Source organism: Anopheles arabiensis, chromosome X (assembly GCF_016920715.1).
Source record: "Anopheles arabiensis isolate DONGOLA chromosome X, AaraD3, whole genome shotgun sequence".
Taxonomy (NCBI): domain Eukaryota; kingdom Metazoa; phylum Arthropoda; class Insecta; order Diptera; family Culicidae; genus Anopheles; species Anopheles arabiensis.
The window spans coordinates 12,372,382-12,394,113 of NC_053519.1; the positions used below are offsets into that span (position 1 = coordinate 12,372,382).

At 49.8% G+C, this 21,732-nt stretch overlaps 1 protein-coding gene across 2 annotated transcripts; it reads right to left on the minus strand.

Moving 5' to 3' along the window:
• Nucleotides 1–4,022: 4,022 nt before the first annotated feature.
• On the minus strand, nt 4,023–12,819 carry LOC120905862 (protein lava lamp). Of its 2 annotated transcripts, none has more exons than XM_040317117.1 (7): nt 12,708–12,819; nt 12,349–12,507; nt 11,366–12,217; nt 11,177–11,300; nt 5,119–11,094; nt 4,773–5,042; nt 4,023–4,708 (listed from the first exon to the last, which is right to left on the minus strand). In XM_040317117.1, the coding sequence occupies exons 2-7, from the start codon at nt 12,415–12,417 to the stop codon at nt 4,635–4,637; spliced, it is 7,365 nt and encodes a 2,454-aa protein (XP_040173051.1). In that variant the 5' UTR covers nt 12,418–12,507; nt 12,708–12,819; the 3' UTR covers nt 4,023–4,634. The 2 variants fall into 2 exon arrangements, with proteins under 2 accessions (XP_040173051.1, XP_040173052.1); XM_040317118.1 differs by having other exon boundaries at nt 12,349–12,422; nt 12,708–12,813.
• Between the last annotated feature and the right edge of the window lie 8,913 nt (nt 12,820–21,732).

Below are 21,732 nucleotides of genomic sequence, written 5' to 3' on the forward strand. Positions count from 1 at the left end.
ACATGCCTATAGACATCCTAAGTTTTCGCGACAAAATTGTAAGTGTAGAGTTTTTGCATTATGCTGGTCCAGAAAAATTCGATGGAATACATGAGACGGATTTTGTACCAGCTTGTGGACTAGGGTGCCATGTCGAAATTCTGCCAAAATTAACCTAAAATGAACGCATTGAGGTTTGGCGTCATTGTTTGCTGCTGTGAAGCCAGTGGACGCGATTTCTGCTTCCTGATATGTGTGTTCATGTTTCCCAAGTACTATTTCACTGTTTGGCGGGTTGCATCGATCTCCCGACCCAGATAACCCAGTAATGTAGCCACTTGTACCTCTGTCTTCACATTTAGCTTTTTTTGGAACATCAAAAATAAACCTGGGCTCTCTTGCGATGCTTTGATTGTTGCCTAATAGTGCCAAGATGTTGGTGACCAAAACGCAGAAACGTTCTCATGCGACGACAAACGTCTGTACGCAGTCCATTCAAAACACTACGGGGTCATTCGTTGATCGTGCACGCTTCTAAGTTGGTTGGTTTACTTTTTGATCATCATGGTTAGAGTTTGACTGATAGAGGTGTCAAGGTGAAGTGACTGATAGAGGTTGCCTGTTGTCTCATGGGATACTACTATTCAAAGTGCAATTAACGATTTGTTAGAACGGGTGAAGATAATCCCATGATAAACCCATGAATTTGTCAATTTTGTTAATGCAACCGTTATGTAATTTTAACATTGTTTCAACACGACAATAACATTGTTTAACACGACAAATTTCGGAATGAAGGAAATCGCACACGAAATTTTATATTAAAGCGATGGGAGAGCATTTAACTTTGGCGAACGCAAAACATGCAATACATAGTTTTAAATATAGTGAAACAGCTCCATACATTTTCACGAGATATTTGTTTGTTATGTTTTAATCGTTCCTCTTAATTTCACATAAATCAGTTGGTTTCCCTTTACATTTGTTCAAGGATATTTTCGATCGTATTTGAAAGCAAAAAAAAATATTTAAAAAAAATCTTGTTGTTTTATCGAGAACGACGATTCCACACTGTTGCTGTTTACGAGTACAACGACTGTCATAGTGCTTTCTCATAAGGAATCAGTTATCAATTTATCTGACATGGCATGACTTGTCCATAAAGCATTTTTATAATTACTGAATCTATGTTTGCTTCGATAATTTTTCAGCCTTTCAGATTTTTGTATCATCCCCAGAATATCTTCAATATTTTTTTACGGCGTGGGAAGATGGGGTCTTCAAGAAGCTATATTGATCCCTTTTTGTAATTTTTTGACTGATCGAATTTTTGGCCATCTATTGCTGATTCTCAAATGATTAAAGATTACAATTATTTTTTAAGGAGGGTATCTTTAATTTGGAACTATGCTAGGATGATATACAGAAAAACAACAATAATACCTAAAATGTTTCTAAAAGATTAAAATGTAATAATTTAAGCGCAATAATAAAAAAACCGCATTCTCCTGGCCCACGGCACTCGATCATTTACTAAAGTTGGCCCATTGCCTCAAATGTTTGCCGACCGCTGAGCTAGTGGCTCCACTAGCAGATGTGATGACTGCAGTATGTACTAGTTACTAGGGTCCCTGAAGGATGGACGTTGGGGCCCGCGACTCTATTTGTAACCCCCCCCCCTCCCTTCGCTACCAATTAAAGTTAAGCAATTACGACTGTTCATTTACTCATCTACAGGGGGCCTTAAGTCAACCCAGGTCCTGGCATACGCTGATGCTATAGACACCATTGATCTGCGGCTCTCCTATCTAGGCATAGAAGTACAGATAAACGAGGCAAAGATGCTCAGCAGGATTCTTGGCCCCGTATGTGTGGAAGGACAATGGAGGAGCCGCTATAATGACGAGCTATACGAGATGTACGGCGACCTCACTGTCGTACAGCGTATCAAGCTCGCCAGGCTCCGGTGGGCTGGCCATGTTGTACGCATGGAAACGGACGACCCAGCCCGTAAAGTCTTTTTAGGCCGTCTACAAGGACAGAGGAGGCGTGGTAGGCCCAAACTGAGGTGGCATGATGGCGTGGAGGTGTCCGTCATTAAGGCCGCGATAACGGACTGACAGACGAAGGCGCGAGACCGTGAGCCGTTTCGGACACTCCTGAGACAGGCCAAGACCGCAAAACGGTTGTAGTGACGGATAAGTAAGTCGGGGCGAGCACCGGCTTCGAACGACGAAATCCGTTCGACGCTCATGAGAGAATGAGAATCATGAGATACAACTGTCAAGCATTTAAAGACGTTTATATCTACGATTTGAGGATAGTTATGTTTTGAATTTAGATTTTTTTTTGCCGTTGGTATTGGATTTCATTCGATACATCATTATTGGATACGGCAGCTTTACTCACTTTCTTGAAATATATATATATATATATATATATATATATATATATATATATATATATATATATATATATATATATATATATATATATATATATATATATATATACATATTGTATTTATATAACAATAATATTATAGATATTTGTATGTAAATTTATATTCCGATTTATTTTATGTTTTTTATATACATTTTCAAAACTGATGAAAATTTATTTCATTGGAAATCGATCACAAAACATTTTCAAAATGTTACATACCTCTAAGTTCAATTCACTTCAATCATTTAAAGCAAAATTTAAAGCAAAACGTTACATTGAAAACAACATTCGTTCCAAATCCGCAGCGCAAAACCTCGCGGATTTCTCCCCATACAAACGGGAACGTTCGACCCCGGCAGGTAGAACTCATTCTTTCACGCGCTTCTTACAGGCTCTCAATGGTACGTTATTTTAAAACTGAGCGCCAAGTGAGCGCCTTCTGACAACCGCGGCGAACGGATCTCGTCGTTCGAAGCCCATAGTCGCCCCGAGTAAGTAAGCACACTTCAGAATTCCGCACATGGTTCTGTAGAGCGAAACATCGCAGAACACGCTTCACTTGCGATGAGTCCGCATAAAAGGTGTACAACCCTATGGAGCAGCGTTCACCAGCATCCACCCGAATGTAGCATCGTGCACTTACATCGGCGCGATACGGTATAAAGCCTAAGCTAGGGCAGCGAACTAGAGCCAGTCAATGTTCTTAGGTCCACGCGAATACACGTAGATTCCACTAGTGACCACTGTAGCGACACATTATTTATTTTGTAAAGTAATGGGCCGGTCTCGTGGTACAGTAGGCTTGGGCAATTCGGTTCATTTCCATGAACGAGAATGTACTAGTTCCTTCATTTAGATGAATTGAACGTGAATCGCGATTCATTCCTTCATTTCAGTTTATGAAAATATGGAAAATTATTTCATTTCATAAGAAGAATTACTTTATCACATCTTGAAAATTATTTGACGGACCAGGACGTTCTATATTTCGACGGGTAAGTCGTTCTTTTCGTGAACGTCCTGGCCATACGGTTCACATCCATTTTTGTATGGGGGAAATGAACGACCTGGCGTACTAGGACGTTGTTTATTTCGACGGGTAGGTCGAACGATTTTCATGATCAACTCAGTACATTTTGATTTATAAAGAATCTATGAACGGTGATCAGATTAATGTAGGTCGTTCGTTCTTAAGGATGAATTGAATGAATCGCACAGTTCTGGTTCTTGAGGCACAACTCTATGGTACAGTCGTCAACTTAACGTACGACTTAACAACATGGCCGTCATGGGTTCAAGCCCCGAATAGACCGTGCCTCCTTACGTAGGACGGAGCTAAGCACACTAGGGGTTGTTGTTGTTTTTGTTGTTTGCATAGTTTAAAGAGGAGTTCTCCAACGGAGTTCTTTCGCCTTTCACACTAGTGGTACAGGCAGGCCTTGGTCGTCAACGGTTGTTGTGCCAAAGAAGAAGAAGATGTGTCATTTTATACTCTACAAAAGTGAAATGTTTATGTCGATGATGTTTCGGAAGTAACTAGCAAACTGCGCTTAGCGATCAAACCTAGTTGATGCAAAAGCTCTTTAGACTCTAAGCACTTAATTTCGAGCCGTATATATAGGATCATCAAAATGGTTTTCTTTTTTTTATTATACATCTTTGTTTCACTAGAGTGTTAATTTGAGAGATATACCTGTATCATACAAACATTTACTTCACCGTTCACTCTAACCCAAATGCGTAATAACTACCGGAACAGAAACGTAACCAAGCGTCGTTGCACGGTTTCCCGCAGGGCTTTTAAGCTGTTTCCCACACATTTTGAATCAGTTCCACGGTTTGATGGTTACTTCTCACCGTGGGAATGATTACATAAATTGCGAAAAAAAAACAGCCCCAAAATCCAGGAAAACCCCCATTACGCATTATAACAATTACCGACCGTTTTTTGTGGAAATCCTGCTCGGAAACTATTGTAGATACATAATAATTTGTTACGTGCGGAGCATGTTATGCTCCTCGTAGTGCAGAGCGGATAATCGCTACTTCTCCTTCCGCGGGCAGTGGTTACTGCGAATCTGCTGGAACACATCCACAATTACAGTAGGGAGGGGGGTGGAAGGGAATAAAAAGGAACAAAACAAAACAATACAAAATCAACAAAACAATGATACCTTATCGAACTAGACTACGCCCGCAAGTGTGTGCTTCTATTTCTTCCCCAATATCCAGTTAAGCAACACCGTTGACGCGCTCTGCTGTGGAGCTGTTGCATCTGCATCGGCTGCAATAAGGAAATAAGCATGAGTGTGTGTGTGTGGGAGGGGTGCAAATAACTCCGTTCTTACCCGTCACGTCCGTGCCCGCGATTTTGGCTGCCGCCTCGACCGGCATGTTGGCCAGATCGCGCTGTATCAGAGTCAGCTGGCGGTCGCGCTCTTCGCGCTCCTCCTGCCAGCGCTTCTCCTTCGAGTAGCTGATCGACTGCAGCTCGGACAGCTTGGAGGTGAGGTCCTGAGGGCCGGACAGGCTCGAGATGGGCCGCTCGTCCACCGGCAGGCTGCCGAGCGAACGGTCCGGCGAGGCATCGATCGAACACTCCCCTGACGTGCCGTATTCTAGAACAAAAGCAAAGGGGGAATAAATGTAAGTCAAGTGAAAGACCAAACGCCTGCCAAAGCGTTGCTGCTGCACCTTGCTCTCCGGGAATGGGGCCCGCTAACCGCATCTTGTACTCCTCGTGCATGCGCAGCGCGTTCGACAGCCGCAGCTGCAGCGTGTCGCGCTCCTGTAGCAGATTGCGCAGCTCCAGCTCCAGCTCGTCGCACCGCATATCGCGCTGGTAGATCATGTAGAGGGCCAGTTCAAGCTCCGCCTGTGGCACCCGGTCGCCAGACGCTTGCTGTTGTTCCGGCTTCGGGACGGCCGGCTCGCTACCGCCCAGCCCGGACGCGAACAGCTTCGTGGGATCGACGCGTGCCGCCAGCCGGGCATACTCGGCGCTGCGCAGGGCCAGCTGCTCCTTGAGCGTCACGATTTCTAGCTCCTGCCGCTCCAGCACCTCTCGCACGGTTGCGTCATCGACCTGGGGAGTGGTGGCCGGCTCCGTGCCCGCAGCGCCACTCGACGCTCGCTGCAACAATTCCGCACGCTCCCGTTCCAACTCCTCCACCCGCGTCTGCAGGGCGGTAAGCTGTTGATCGGGGGCAGCAGCGACCGGCTCCGCCGAACCCGCGTCCTCCCGCTGCAGCTGGTCCAGCGTCGAGCGGAGCATCTGTATCTCGACGCCCTTCGCGTCCAGCTCGAGCAATGCCTTGTTGAGCCGATCCTCGAACTGCAGATCGTGCAGTATCTGCTGGTTCAGCACCTCCAGCTCGCGGCCCATCTCCGCCTTTTCCTCCTCCAGCAGCCGGTTGGTGTGCTCCAGCTCGGCCAGCTGCAGCTCGAGCGAGTGGCTGGTCGGCTCGGGCACGGTGGCCACTGACGCCAGCGCGTCACTGCCCGCCGACTGTAGCTGCGCGTTCCAGCGCTGCAGTTCGCTCAGCTGTGTGCGCAGCTCCTCCACGCCCTCCACCTCCCGGGCGAGCTGCTCGAGCCGCGCGTTCAGATGCGCCACCTCCGATTCGCGCATCTGCAGCGTGGCCGTCACCTGCTGCACTCGCGCCCGCAGCTCGTCCACCTCGCCCGATTGGACAGTGCTCGAGGCAGTGGCCGCTTCGCGCAACATCTCAATCTGCCTGTCCTGGTGCTCCTTCACCTCGGTAAGCTTCTCGCAGGCCGACTCGAGCAGCTCGAGCTTCACCGCCAGCGCTTCCTTTTCGCGCCCCAGCTCGACCACCTTTTGTTCAAGCAGCGGGTCCTGCGGTAGTGACTGCTGCTGCTGCTGCTGCTCCTGCTGCGGTTGCTGTGCGTCCAGCTTCACCTTGCACTCCTTCACCTTGCGCAGCAGCTTGCCCGACTTCACCTTCAGGTCGGTAATTTCCTGCTGCATGAGCTCCTTCTCCGCCTCGAGTTGCTGTATCAGCTCGCTCTTCTCGCGGATCGTCTCCTCCAGCCGGGCCGTATCGGCCATGCCCCAGCCGGCGTCGTCCCACATGCCGAGCTCCGGCTCGGGCTTCGGCGCCTCGGACTGGCCGGCGGGCGACGCCTGGCTCTCCTCCAGCGTGCGCTGCAGTTCGGCACACTCGCGCTCTTTCGTGTCGAGCGCACTGGACAGCTGCTCCTTGCGGGCCTTTTCCTGCGCCAGCGTCTGCTCTGCCGCCTCCAGCGCACGGCCCTTCTGCTCCAGCTGCTCGCTCAGCTGCTCGTACCGCTGGTCGGCCGCTTCCGTTTGCCGCTGCAGGTCCGCCTCCACCGTCTGCAGGGCGCGCTGCTTCTGCTCGAACTGGTCGAGCAGCGTCTGGTAGCGCTGCTCCGCCTCGCCCGTCTGCTGCTGCAGCAAATCCAAATCTTCGTTCAGCGCCCCGTTCAGCGAGGTCAGGATGGAAATGTTCGTGCGGTCTTCGTGCGTTTGCCGCTCGAGCGAAGCGACGGTATCGCGCAGCTGAGCTAGTTCGCGCGTTTGCTCCTCACACTGCGCCCGCTGCTCGTCCAGGCTGGTCTGCAGGCTGGCACGCGCCTGGTCCAGTTCGTGCAGCTGCTGCCTCAAGCCGTCTAGCTCCTGCGACTGCTGCTCGACTTGACGCGCCCGCAGCTCGTCCGACTCGCGCCGCAACAGCTCGAGCTCCTGGTCGCGCTGCTTCAGCGCTTCGTTCAGCTGTTCCTTCTGTCGCTTTTCTTCCGCCAGCGCTGCCTGGGCCGTTTCGTGGTCCTTGCGCAGCTGTTCGTACTGCGCCTCGATCCAGCCGGTGCCTTGCGTTGCCACACTCAACGAGTCCTGCAGCTGCGTCAGCTGACCTTGCAGGGCCTCGTTCGCGGCAGTGAGCCGCTGAATCGTATCTCGCTCTTCGCCCAGCTGCTGCTCGAGGGCAGCCACGTTCGCCCGCAGGGTAGCGCACTCCTCGCCCAGCTCGGCATTGCTTGCGTTCGCTTCGCTCAGCTGCTGCTCCGCGGCGAGCCGCTCCTGCTGTGCCGTTTCGAGCAGTTTTCGCAGCTCGATCAGCTCGCAACGGTGCGATTCCTCCAGCTCGTTGCGAGCTTCCAGCGCATGATGCAGTAGCTCCTGCGTAGCGACCAGGCGCTGATTCAGCTGCTCAATGTTGTGCTCCCGCTCGACTGCCGACTGCCGGTGCTGCTCGAACGCCTCGTGACCGGCGTCGAGATCCGCCCGCAACCGCTCGATTTCATCACGCGCCTCGACCAGTTCCGTCTGCTGCGATTCCAGCGCGCCGCGGTCAGCCACCGCCCGCTCCAGATCCGCCCGGACAGTGGCCAGCTGTTGAGCGAGCCGTTCCATTTCCTGTTCCCGCTCCAGCCGGCACTGGGAGCGCTCACTGCGTGCCGTCTCGAGTTCCGCCTGCAGCCGTTCGATCTCGCCGGTCAGCTGGCCTGTACGTTCGTCTGTTTCCTGTACCCGTGCCTCCAGCGCACGCACTGCGCTCACCTTTTCGGCCAGCGTTTGCGTCACGAGCTGGTCCGTCTCGACCAGCAACGCCAGCCAACCGAACACATCCTTCGGTGGCTCCTCCAGCGGGCTGTCCACCGTGGGGTCATTCGCCCGACGACTCCACTTCTCTCGGTACCGCTCGAGCCACAGCTCGGTGTGGCGCAGCTGCTCGGCCATCCGGCTGTCCCGGTCGTTCGCCACCGCCAGCTCCTCCTGCAGCTCGGCCAGCCGGTCCTCCAGCCGCTTGCACTGCTCCTGCTCCGCCCGGACGGTCGCGTTCAGCTCCTCCTTCTCGCTCTTCAGCCGGCCCAGCAGCAGCGTCTGGTTGTGGAAGTCCTCCAGATTGCTCTGCGTCATGCGCAGCTCGTCCTCCAGGTAGGCGGCCCGCCGCTCCCACTCCAGCAGCCGCTGCGCTTCCTTTATCTTCTCCTTGATGATCACCTTACACTTCTCAATCTTGCCGCTCTTGTTCGCCAGCTCGTCCTGCAGCGTCTGCATCTCGCTGCGGCACCGGTCCAGCTCCGCCTGTAGCGACTCGGCCGCGCCCGTTTTGGCGCTCAGCTCGTCCCGTGCGGCCGCCAGCTGTTCGGTGAGCTTCGCCACCTCGTCCCGCTGGCCCGCGCACTCCGCCTCCATGTGGTACTTTTGCTCGAGCAGCCGGTGCAGCTCGTTGTTCAGATGGTGCAGCTTTTGGCCGAGCTGTTCGTTTGCCTCCTGCAGCTCGCTCGTCGCCTCACCCGCATCGACGGGCGCGCCCGCACCGTCGAGCTGCTCCTGCAGCGCACGGTTCGACTCGCCCAGCCGCTCCAGCTCCCTCTCCAGCTCGGCGCACTGGACGTTTTTCTTCTTCAGGTTGGCGGCAAACTTCTTCAGCTTCTCCAGCAGCTCCTCGTTCTTCTGCTCCACCAGGCGCCTCTCGGCCTGCGCCCCGTCCAGTCGCTCCTGGTGCTCCTCGACCGTGCGGTACAGCTCAATGATCTGCCCGTTGAGCGTGTCGATCGTTTCCTGCTTGTGCTGCAGCTCCGCCTCCAGCTCTTCGGTCGCCGTTTCCGCCACGCTGTGGCGCAGCTCCGCCTGCAGGCGCTCTAGCTGCTGCGTGCGCGCTTCCAGCTCCCGCTCGAGCTGGTGTTGCCGCTCGGCACCGTACACCTTCAGCTGGTGGGTTTCCTGCTGCGCCTCGAGCAGCCGCTGCTGGATCTGCTGCAGCTCGGCCGATTTCGCATCGACCAGCGCATCGATGTCCTTCTTCAGCAGGAGAATCTCGTCGTTCTTGCTGTTCAGCTCCACCTTCAGCAGCTCCGGCTCGTCGTCGCCGCACGCCACCTCCAGCTCGTGCTTCAGCAGCGCAATCTCCTCCTGCAGCAGCATCACCTCGGACGCTTTGCTCTCGAGACACTTGACCGTTTCTGCCAGCTTCGTCTCGAGCGTGCTGATCGTGCCGTCCTTGCCCTCGTCCGCCGCGAGCGTGCTTGAAACGTGTTCTTGCTGCTGCTGCTGTTGCTGGGATAGGAGCGTAATCCGTTCGCTGAGCTGCTCCCGCTCCCCGACACACCGGCCGTACTCTTCCAGCAGCTGCCTGCTCATGCTCACCATGCTTTTCGCACTCACCGTAAGCTTCTTGGCCAGCTGCATCTTCTTCTGCTTGTCCTTGTTCTTGTTGTAGTTTGCGATTTCCGTCTCGACCGCCACCAGCGACTGCTGGTACACGGTCTGGTCGAACGCGGCGGCCGCTTCCGTCGGGGCGCCGCCCGCCGCTGCCGCTGCCGGCACCGGCACGACCGAGCCGATCCGGACGGTGGCCAGCTCCTGGCGGATGCTTTCCTTCTCGTCGTTCATGATGCGCAGCCGATCCTCTAGGTCGGACTTGGCCGACGCCAGCTCGCCGCTGTACGTGCGCAGCTGCTCGTTCGCCTCCTTCAGCTTGTCCAGCTCGCAGAGGTACGCCTGGTTCTCGATCGAGATCGCGTCCAGCTTTTCCAGCACCTCGCGCCGCTCGTCCGTAAACAGCTCCACCTTGTCCATCAGCTCCTTGCTTTCCTCCATCAGCTTCAGCAGGCTCTCGTTCAGGTCCTCCTTGCTGCTCGGTTTGCCGTCCGTACCGTCCCCATCGGGCGCACCGCCACCACCATCAGCAGCAGCAGCGTCATCACCCTCCGCCGTGGCTCCACCCTTCTCCGAGTTTTCCATCTCCTGCTTTTCGCGCTGCGTCAGGTTTTCCAGTATCTCGATCGACTCGGCCGAGCTCACCTTCTCCAGGCTGAGCTTGTCGATCCGGCCGAGCAGCTCCGCGTTCTCGTCCGCGTACCGCTTCAGCCGCTGCAGCAGCTCCGACTTTTCCGCCTCCCAGCTGTGCAGCACGCGCGTCAGCTCGGTCTTGTCCGCGAGACACTTTTCCAGCTTTTCCTCCAGCTCGATCGAGAGCATCTGGCTGGCGATGCGCCCACTGTCGCCCAGGTCGCCTCCGTCGCCGGCGTCGGCCGTGGGTTGCCCGGCGAGCGATTGCAGCTCGGTGCGCGTGCGGTTCAAATCTTCGCTCAGGTCGTTCTTCTGCTCCTCGAGCAGCTGCATGGCGGTGGCCTGGTTCTGGCACGTCAGTTCCAGCATTTCGATGCGCTTCTGCAGCTCTGGGCCGACCGGTTTGTCGTACGCGTTGCCGGCACTGTCCGGGGCACGCTCTTCCGCCTCGGCGAGCCGCTGCACCAGCAGGGCATTTTCCTCCGTCAGCTTCGCGACCGTTTCGTGCACGCTCGAGCTTTTCTTGAACGTGTCCACCTGCTTCTGGAGCTGCTTGATTTTGAGCTTGCACTTGATCATGTTCTTGTTCGACTCGTCCAGCTGCTGCCGGAACTTGGCCGCCTCCGTCTCGAGCTCCTCGTCGGCCGACCGGGGGAAAAGCGGTTTCGGCCCGCTCGTCTTTAGCTTCTCCTGCAGCACCGACACGTTCGCCATCATCACGTTCAGCTCGATCGTTTTCTCCTCCAGCGACTGGCGCAGCTCGTCCATCTGCTGGCTCGTGCGCTCCGCTTCGAGCTCGTGCGTGGCCAGCGCCTGCTCGAGCGTGTCAATTTTCGCCAGCGCATCGTGCAGCTGCTGCGCGTTCGTATCCTCCGATAAGGGGGCGGGTGCTGAAAGTTCACAATACAATCTGTTGTAGCTGATGGGGAACTGGAACGTTTGAACGAGATTCACCACAAGGAAAAGGCTTACCTGGCGCTTTACTTTTCTGTTTACACTCGCTAGCCCTTTGCAGTGGATCGTATCCGTAGGAATCGAGCAGCCGTGATGCTGCTTCGTCGTTCGAAATGTGGTAGCTTTGTTGCAGCAGCTTCATCTACAAAGAACGGTACAATTTTAAATAAAACATAAAAGCCCCGCCCGCCCGTCACCATCCCTTACCTGCAGGTTGTGCAGCGCGCCCACCAGCTCGGGCTCGGGTGCGTTGTCCGCATCCAGCAAACCGTTCACCAGCCGGGACAGTGCACCGAGCTGCTCGTCAATAATGCGCTCCTTCTCGTGCAGCTCGTCCTCCAGTGACGTCACCTTGCGTTCGAGCATTTCGTCGCTTTTGCGCTTGACCTGGGCCTGCCGCACGCTGTCCTCGAACTTGGTCAGCTCGTCGTCGAACTGCTCCTCGCTGTCGTGCTGCAGCTGCCGCACCGGCGTGGAGCTCGTTACCCTCGCTCCCACCCCCGTCATCTCCGCGTCCAGAAACGAGTGGCTGCTGACCGAGCGCCACAACCTGTCCGGCGGATCGACCAACGATCGATCCGCCGTGATATCCGCCAGGCCGCCCGTACTCGACCGGCCCACCAGCGTTTGCTGGGTCGCCTCAAGCTTGTGCTTGATCTCGATCACCTTCTCCTCGATCTCCCGCTGGCTCGACTCGCGCTCCGCCATCTTCAGCCGGTTCTGCTCGATCTGCTGCCGCAGCAGCGAGCACTTCTCCATGCCGTACGATTCCGAGCGGCCGCGCGGAAAGGCGGCAGCGCGCGGAAAGGCGGCAGCGCGCGGATCGGACCGCACGTCCACCGAGCCCGCCCGCAGCGGCACACCCTGGTCGATGGTGGCGAGCGACTGCGTGCTGGCGCTGGCGCTGCTCGCCCGGTTCAGCCGCGAGGTCGTCACCTTCGTCTTGAAGTGTGTCAGCCGCTGGGCGATGTTTTTCACCTTCTCCTGGGCGGTCGCATGCTTCATGTCGTTCACCACCTCCGTCTGGCGAATGATTTCGCGCAGTGCGCTTATTTTGGCCTGCAGCAGCGAAGTGGGGAGGGAGTTGAGCATTGATTGCATTCACAGATGTTGTGATGTGAATGAGAGGGAGATAGAGAGAGAGTGAGCAAGAAAGAGGACAGAAAGGGAAAGTTAATAAATACACGAACCTGCTGCTCTTCGAAGTTTGATTGGAGATTGGCTAAGTCCGGATCGTCAAGGTTGCTGCTGCTCGCCATGGTGACTGGGAAGGGTTCGGGGTGGGGGAGTTGTCGAAAGAAAAATAAAAATAAAAACACAGAATCGAATGTTTCCCGGAAAGAAAGTGTCTGTTCAGGGAGAGGAGAAAATGATGTTTTTTAATCAATGTTTTTACTGCAATCCTCTGGGAATGGAGGGCTGGTAGGTTTGTGCGTGTGCCTTCTTCCATTCCATTCCCGTCACACACACACACTGTGATTGCCGATTAACCTGAGTTTCCGAGGCCCGGCACACAGCACGCCACTGCATTTGAAACCGCTCGGCTTACCTTGTAAAGCTAGCTAATTTATAACTTGAAGACGGAAAATAATACTATTTAAACTCAGGAAAACATTTTCGTGGGCTCGCTGTACACATCATCAACTGTTTTATGTTTTGACAGTGACGATTTTCGCCCGGCAACGTCCGTATAAAAAGTCACCATTTCGCCCGTACACAAGCTGAGCTGTCATTGTGCGTTTTCGCCGTTTATACGATTACGGCGCGTTCGAAATTAAAGTGTATTGTGTGCGTTGCCTTCGGTTGATTTGCCTTGCCACATCACGACCTCGCTAAATGAAAAAATCATTATCTTGAAATTAAAAGCTTTTTTTCCTTAAAGTTTTACAACATAAAAAAATAATAATTATAAAAAACACAATGCAGACCATGTTACCACTTTGGTTCAGATCCCTTCCTTCAGATTTATTGAAATTTACCATTTTGACATGCCTTCCGATAATATCGCATCGCGCGAAAGGCTGTACAGGTATTCCCCAATATACGCTATTAATGCAGACCGGATGCAATCGCGTATATGGAATTACGAGGTTTTTCAGTGAATTAATAGCAAATTTCCGTGTAATTTTGCTTAAAGTCGTAGGTTTTTGGTACTAAATTAGTTATTTGATCTGATGCCTACGGAAGATTTTCATTTTCTCCGTCTCCGCCTGCGCGTCCAAACTAGTGATGTGCTGTATGGAGCGCACTCACGACTCCGATCCGACTCCGACTATTGTTGGTCCGATTCCGACTGCGGCAAAATGGTACCACTAGATCTGCCCGAAGTCGGAGTCGCCCGGAGTCGTCTGAAGTCGCCCAGAGTCATTTGGAGTCGGAGTCGTTCGGAGTCGTCTGGAGTCGTTCGGAGTCGTTCGGAGTCGTCGGGAGCCAGCCGGAATCGGAGTCGTCCGGAGTCGTCCGGAGTCGTCGGAGTCTTACAGAATCGTCCGGAGTCGTTCGGTATCGGAGTTGGTCGGAGTCAACAGGAGCCGTGTGGTTTAATGTGCTTGTGATCAGACATTTCCTTTCGTTGTGATTTTTTGTCTTTCACTTTGCGCGTACACTTCCTATACAAGCCGACCTCGGCCGACTCCAGATGGCTCCGGATGACTCCGTCTGCAGCCGATTCTAGATGACTCCAGACGACTCCGGAAGATTCTGAACCACTCCGAACGACTCCAGATGATTGCCAACTTTACCCATCACTAGTCCAAATGCGTGTAACTGTTCCCCAGAACGCGTATAACAGCAGAACAGTTTCGCAGAGATGCCCGCCACCAGCATTGCTGCGTTTCCACGCGTAGCCAGATCGAATGATATTGCATTGCATTGACTGGATTGACACCTGAGCTAGCAGGTGCTCTGGCAACAATCGACATCAAACTTGAAAAATGTGTGGATTTAACGTGGGAAAAGACAGAAAAGGTATAGAAAATCATAGGACAGATGTCAGAAATGGTAACAACTAAGGTAGTAAATGCAACTTCAGCACCAAGTCACTTTTATTTAGTTTGTTTGAGGTTGAATGGCTCGGAAAATCTTATACAAGGCAGTGCTCCAGCATCGGTGGTAGAAAACAGTTGCTCGGTTAACCGACGATTGGTTGGAGCGTGTAATAGATGAAATTTTCATCCGTTTTTTTTTTCTTTATTTTTATAGAGACTTTGAGCCAATTGGCCTCATTTGCCTCTTTTTTTCATCCGATGATGTTATTTGATCGTTATTGTCCCCCCCCCCATTGTATACACCAGCAAAGCAAATAGGATAAGAAAAGCTTGTAGCACATGGGGAAGCAAAACCTGGAGAATATGGGGCATCAAATCATGAAATAAATTAAGAAATATCTGACCAAGAGCATATCATTATCATTATTTTGAAGTAAACCAGAACAACTCTTCTTCTTCTGTTTGGCGTAACGTACTACGCGGACATGCCGGCTTATACAGGCTTTCGAGACTTAATTCATTACCACGTGGGGGGGGGGGGGCGGTCCATTCTAGGATTGAACCCATGACGGGCATGTTATTGAGTCGTTCGAGTTGACGACTGTACCACGGGACTGCCCCAGAACAACTCATGGTTTTGTAATTGTGTATCGAGTTGAATGCTTCCTCGCAACAATCAAATTGGTATCTACGGGGATACAGATTTATTTCAGACTCTTTTGCGAGAATTAGTAATAATCCTTGACCATAAACATCGTTGGTCTAAAGTAGAATGTCCTACTATGTCGTATTTACCATTCCGAATATGAAGCCAACAAGTACCACTAAAAATAAAGTGTTAGTGATTTTATTAGAGTTGGTGAAATTGATGTACCCGATTTCGTGTTCGTTGGGCTGATGTTGGCAATGAATCACGTGCTAGTCCGTTCTCTGAGTATATTTGGCGGATTAAACCGTCGAGCCTTAACCTAAACAGACAAAAGATCACCGAAATCTAAGGCAGATGTTAGAATGGGGGAGTGAGAAAGGTCTAGAGTGTGATAACTCCATCCAGAAGAATGTCAGAAGGTAGACGTGATTCCGGGAAACTGTACTGGTGAATCTTGGTATCGCGCTTGGACCAATTAGCATCTGCTCCTGGCGGGCTCTTTTTTGAATGCGCAAACATAATAACGTGTCACATAAGCGCAACATATGACTGGTCAACACAATTATTTACATCAACAGTGCTATTTTTGAAATTCCAATACATTTCAGAATAAATTTTAAATTAATTTAGCAATCGCAGATAAAGACACCCCCCCCCCGCATCTATCGCAATCTCACCTATATATATCACCAGCGAGCACAATTGCAATAGGAAAGAATGAAATAGGCCATGTGGTTTTCCAAAAAACACGTTTTAAATTTGTTATCCTTATAAGGAGCCGTTATAGCGACGAGCTATACGAGATGTACGGCGACCTCACTGTCGTGCAGCATATCAAGCTCGCCAGGCTCCGGTGGCCATTTTGTACGCGTGGAAACGGACGACCCAGCCCGTAACGTCGTTTTAGGCCGTTCTCAAGGTCAGATACACTTTTCGGACACTTTTGAGGCAGTTGTAGTGCCAGATAAGTAAGTAAGGAAGTTGTTCCGTGAAAGTCCCTACGTTGTGATATTTTAAATTTCTTTTACACGAAATAATCAATCAGTTTTTCTTTGTTGGAAAGTAAACTTCACTTCTTTATTCATAACATAACATGCGTGCTTCGCTTTGCTTCGGCTCGTGACAAGTGCCTCAAAAAGGCGGTTCCCCTTGCACAGCGGTAGCTCCCTAGACCCACAAGAATGACAAAACGTCAGCTGCCATAATCCGGCACTGTGGTAGAACCGCAGGTCATTTGAGATCGAACATACCGGCCACCTTGAAACACTCCGTTTTCAATCCATTCTTTGATTACTACATTCTAACGGACAGATTTTTGATACTGCTCGCTTCACAATACCGGATGCCGTACGAAGTGTTGCAACTCGAGAAATTCCATCAGCTCCGGGGTGTATTTCGACGACACGTGCCAATGGCCATTGAACTGCTGGAAGCTGCTCATCCTTCAGAATAACTATATCCCCGACTGATAATTGCTTAGATTGCTTAGCTGACCGATGCAAAACAGTAAGATTTTTCAGATAATCCTGTTTCCAGCGCATCCAGAAGTTTTGCGTGTACCGCTGAAGGAGTTGGTATCTTCCCAGACGATTCATAGGCACCTCTTTCAAGTCAGGTTCTAGAATAACCTTCAAATTGTTTGTAATGAGAAAATGCGCTGGAGTTAATGCCGTCAAATCATTGGGATCTTCAGAAAGCGGAACTAATGGTCGCGAGTTCATGCAACCTTCTATTTTTACTAAAACAGTAGTCATTTCCTCCGATGATAAACGCGATGATCCTAGTTGACGAATCAAATGAGTTTTGGCTACCTTCACCGCCGCTTCCCAAAGGCCTCCGAAATTTGGGGCGCGTGGGGGTATCAAATGCCATTGTATCTCTTCTTTTGCCAAATGTTTTGATATTTTGCTATCTGCAGAATCGTTGAACAGCATTTTGTAGATATGATGAAGTTCATTTTTGGCACCAATAAAATTGGTACCATTGTCTGAATAAATGTGCTTTGGTTTACCCCGCCGATAAATAAAGCGATCAAGTGCCATCAGAAACGAATTTGTGCTCAAATCTCCGACTAATTCCAAATGTACTGCTTTCGTACTCATGCAGACAAATACAGAAATGTAGCACTTATTTGGTGCGGCCTTGCGGTGTGTTGGCCTCAAATACAAAGGTTCACAATAATCTAGACCCGTACAACTGAACACCTCGTTAACTGTAACACGTTCTGCTGGTAGTTGCCCTTCAGGTTGAATTATAGGTTGTGGATTTGCTCTGCAACATCGAAAACAATTTCGTATGACCTTACGTACAGCTCTTTTTCCATTGATTGGCCAAATCTCATCTCTAACTGCGTTAAGAGTTGATGATATTCCTCCATGCATTGCTTTTACATGTTTGTCCATGATGAGGAGTTGAGTAAATGGATGGAATCCAGGAAGAACTATTTGATGCTTAATATTATAATTCAAATCAGAATTTCTGAGCCGGCCACCAACGCGGATTATTCCTTAATTATCTATAAACGGGTTTAAAAGCTTCAACGTTGAACTTCGTGCAACAGGAATCCCTTTGTGTATTTTATGAAGATCGTTGGTAAATTCTTCAGCTTGCACAAGTTTTACAAGTCGCTTTTTAGCATCAGCAAGTTCCTTTACCGTCAATGCACTATTGCTTATTCTTGGTTGCAGACGACGAGCATTATGAACAAAACGAAAACAATATGCAACCACGTCGATTAACTTCTGGTATGACCCAGATTTTGGTATTTTGTATTTGCGTTGTTAAAACGATATTCGATCTTATTTCGTCTGTTGTAATTTGACCTGTTCTCTCTTTTTGTTGGGGCCAATTCTCCTTTCTCTCTGATAACCATTGTGGACCTTGTTTCCACAATTGATTGTTGATGAGCTGATGCGGTAAAACTCCGCGTGAAATAAGGTCAGCTGGATTTTCTTGTCCAGATACATGTTGCCAAACAGCATCTCGAATTGCTTGGATCTCAGCAACTCGGTTTGCTACGAATGTTTTCCAAGTCTTTGATTCAGCATTTAGCCAATCTAGCACCACGGTAGAATCGGTCCAAAATCGATGAGCAACGAACTTAATCTCCATTGCAGCCATTACCTTCTCATGCAATCGAGCTCCTAATAATGCACCGCAAAGTTCAAGTCTAGGAATCGTCAATGCCTTCAGTGGAGCCACTCTCGATTTTGATGCTAGCAAATTAACATGAATGCTTCCATCCTCAGCTTCAGACCGAATATAGATGCACGCGCCATATGCAAGCTCTGACGCGTCTGTGAAACAATGTATTTCTGCTTGCCGATATTTATGAGCGAAAGCGAATCTAGGGATACGAAAATCTTTAAGTTCTGGTAATTCTGCTCGAAATCTAATCCAATTCCTTTGAATGTCCTCAGGCACCGTATCATCCCAACTCAACTTCAAACGCCAGAGCGATTGCATCAAAACTTTGGCTGTAATAATTACAGGTGAAATCAATCCCAATGGATCATACAGTTGAGCAATCATTGATAGTATGCTACGCATGGTGTCTCTCTCTGATTTCGTAGTAATAGAAATGTTGAACTGGAACGTATCAATTTCTGGTTCCCAACATATACCAAGCGTACTAATTGTCTCCTTGTCGTCGAACCTTAACGATGATTTTGTTGCCAATTGTTCAGCGGGAACGTCAGATAAAACGGCTAATGAATTCGAACACCATTTTCGAAAAGTAAAACCGCCTCTCTGCGCCAGTGCACTCAATTCCTCACGTAGCTGTATAGCTCCATCAACACTATTTGACCCAGCAATAAGGTCATCCACGTACAGTTGTTTTTTCAGCGTATCCTTGGCAGTAGGAAACGCGTCACCCTCATCTTCAGCCAACTGCTGAAGTGTTCTTGTAGCTAAGAAAGATGAAGGAGCCAAACCGTATGTTACTGTGCGCAACTCATACGCCTGAATGGGCTGGTTATCGTCAAACCTCCACCATATTCTCTGTAACGGTCGATCCTCCGGATGCACAAGTACCTGACGATACATTTTTTCCAAGTCCGCAACTAGCGCGACCTGAAATTTACGAAAACGGATTATTAAGCTCAAAAGATCATCTTGGATGACTGGTCCAACCAATAGCGCATCATTCAGAGAGTGTCCTGTGCTAGTTGGTGCTGACCCATCAAATACCACTCTCATTTTAGTCGTGGAACTTGTCTCCTTAAACACAGGGTGATGTGGAAGGTAGCAGCAGGTTGCTGCATCCAGGTTGTCAGGCGACACAGGAACCATATGACCGAGTTGTATGTACTCCAACATAAACTCATTGTACTGCTGACGAAGTTGTGAGTTAGCAAATAACTTACGTTCTAATCCAGCAAACCTCTTAAGTGATGTCGTTTCTGATTTTCCAATCATAGTAGAATGTTGCTGATGTTTAGGCAGTTTCACGATATATCTGCCTGTTTCGTCTCGTGATACCGTTTGCTCATAATAAGCTTCGCATCTCTGCTCATCCGCCGAGAAATGCGAAACATGCAGCTCTTCGATCTTCCAAAACCGCTCAAGTTGATCGCTAATGTTTTCCGACGATAACATAACATGACACTCAGCTGCTTCTTGCTGAATTATAGCTTCTTCTCGGAGCACTTCACCTGTTACCACCCAACCGAACACTGTTTCAACTAACAATGGACCATGTTCACTAAGTTTGAGCCGGCCTTCCCTCAGAAACGTGTAGAAATGCGATGCACCGATTAGCATATCCACTCGTCCAGACTGATGGAATTCTGGGTCTGCGAGCGCCAACCCAGCAGGTAATTTCCAACATGATGTGGAGAAAGATGTGGCTGGAGTGTTTGCTGTTACCTTGCTCAAAACCAAGAAATTTAGTTTCAGAGCAAATTCACTAAATCTGGAACGGATTTCCACCTTCATTTCACATGACGCCTGAGTCGTCGTTCCATCCACACCTGTAATGGGTACATGGGTACGCATACGCGGCAAGCACAAAAGCTGACTCAATCGCTCACTTATCGCATTGGGCTGCGCACCGTTATCCAACAACGCACGTACTGGATGTTGCGTACCATTTGCGTCAACTACAAACAACACCACCGTTGTCAGCATAACATTAGAATATGAGCTTCGGTCAGTAGAGTTGCACTGCATTGGAATATTAGCAAGCACCATCGTACTAACAGAACCCACCGAATCATCTGCTATTACACTATCACTTCGTTCAGCATGCAGCAAGGTATGATGCCGTTTGCCACACGTTTGACACCCATACCTTGACGTACAACTGGTTACAAAATGGCTGCCCTGCAAGCAATTCCAACACAATTTGTGCTGCCTCACAACATGCTGGCGCTTCTTTGCATCGAATTCATTGAAACGCCGACAATTCACTATTGTATGCCCCTGCTTTCCACACACAACACACATATCCACTTTTTTCTCGGCCGCTGCAGCAGTGTTCACACTCACTTTTACACGCGGTTGTCGCTTACTCGTTTCACCCGTATCGTTAGCAAGCGTTTCCAACAAACGCACACGCTTACGCAGAAACTCAACCATGTCACTGTATGTGTAACTTTTATCCGCTTGTGCTTCTTCCCACGCCGCAAGAGAAGCACTATCCAATTTCTCACTAAGAAGCTCAACAAGGAATGAGCTAAGATGTTTTATTGGTTCACCGAGTTGTTCTAACACCAATGTGTGTCGCTGGAAATCATCTACAGTGCGTCGCAATAAATCTAGATTGCTGTTGATAATCTTCGGTAGCCTCAAAATGGCTTGGATATGACGTTTCTTAAGCAAATGTTTATTGCCATAGCGGTCTACCAACATTTGCCATGCAATTTTGTAATTCTCATCTGTAGTGAGAATTGGCTCAATTAGCCGTGCTGCCTCACCTTTGAGCGCAGCTTTCAAATAATGTAGCTTTTGCACACCAGAAAGCTCATCTGATTTATCAATCAGGGACACAAACGTGTCATGAAATGGTAACCAATCATTAAAATCACCTCCAAACTCTGGCAATTGTATTACTGGTAATTTCATTTGGGACACAATGGGTACCGGTTTAACGTCGCTGACTATTGGATTAGACGATGGCTTCAGCCGTAGCAGATTGGATCTAACACTCATGTATAGCTCCTCCATTTCTGCACGCGTCTTTTCATTTTCAGCGTTGTCTCCCTCAAGGGTTAGCTTGTTTAACTCTTCTTGAACTTCTTCAAAACCATACCACACTTTCTCGAGCCTCTCGAGCCTTGTGGTCACCTCATGCATCTTGTCCACAGTGTACGTTTGTACGAGTAAATCGATTCGCCGCATCGAATCTATAATGTTTTTTCTTTTTTGCTCTTTGCCACGAATTTTGTCTTCTCGCGCCGTCGCCATTGTTACACTTGCGTTAAACACACTGTTTAATACGTTGCACACGCGCACACGCACACAAAATCCTAGCCAGCTCCAAGCACACACTCACACGCACACAGCAAAGAACAAGCGAGAACTTTTGCACTAATTATGATTGCCACAATTGAAACCGATAATCAGGCACTTATCCTGGTCACTTGCACCAAAATGTTCCGTGAAAGTCCCTACGTTGTGATATTTTAAATTTCTTTTACACGAAATAATCAATCAGTTTTTCTTTGTTGGAAAGTAAACTTCACTTCTTTATTCATAACATAACATGCGTGCTTCGCTTTGCTTCGGCTCGTGACAAGTGCCTCAAAAAGGCGGTTCCCCTTGCACAGCGGTAGCTCCCTAGACCCACAAGAATGACAAAACGTCAGCTGCCATAATCCGGCACTGTGGTAGAACCGCAGGTCATTTGAGATCGAACAGAAGTATTCTTATAAGATTCTGATACTTATTCTAATCATCGATTTCATAAATTTATACGAGAGGCACAGTTAATAGAG

Excerpts from the sequence above, each read along its gene's own strand:
- LOC120905862 (XM_040317117.1), bottom strand. The coding sequence starts at position 12,417 with ATGGCGAGCAGCAGCAACCTTGACGATCCGGACTTAGCCAATCTCCAA. Across the intron at positions 12,218-12,348 it reads CAAACTTCGAAGAGCAGCAG|GCCAAAATAAGCGCACTGCG; the intron begins GTTCGTGTATTT and ends TCGCTGCTGCAG. Across the intron at positions 5,043-5,118 it reads CCCCATTCCCGGAGAGCAAG|AATACGGCACGTCAGGGGAG; the intron begins GTGCAGCAGCAA and ends CTTTTGTTCTAG.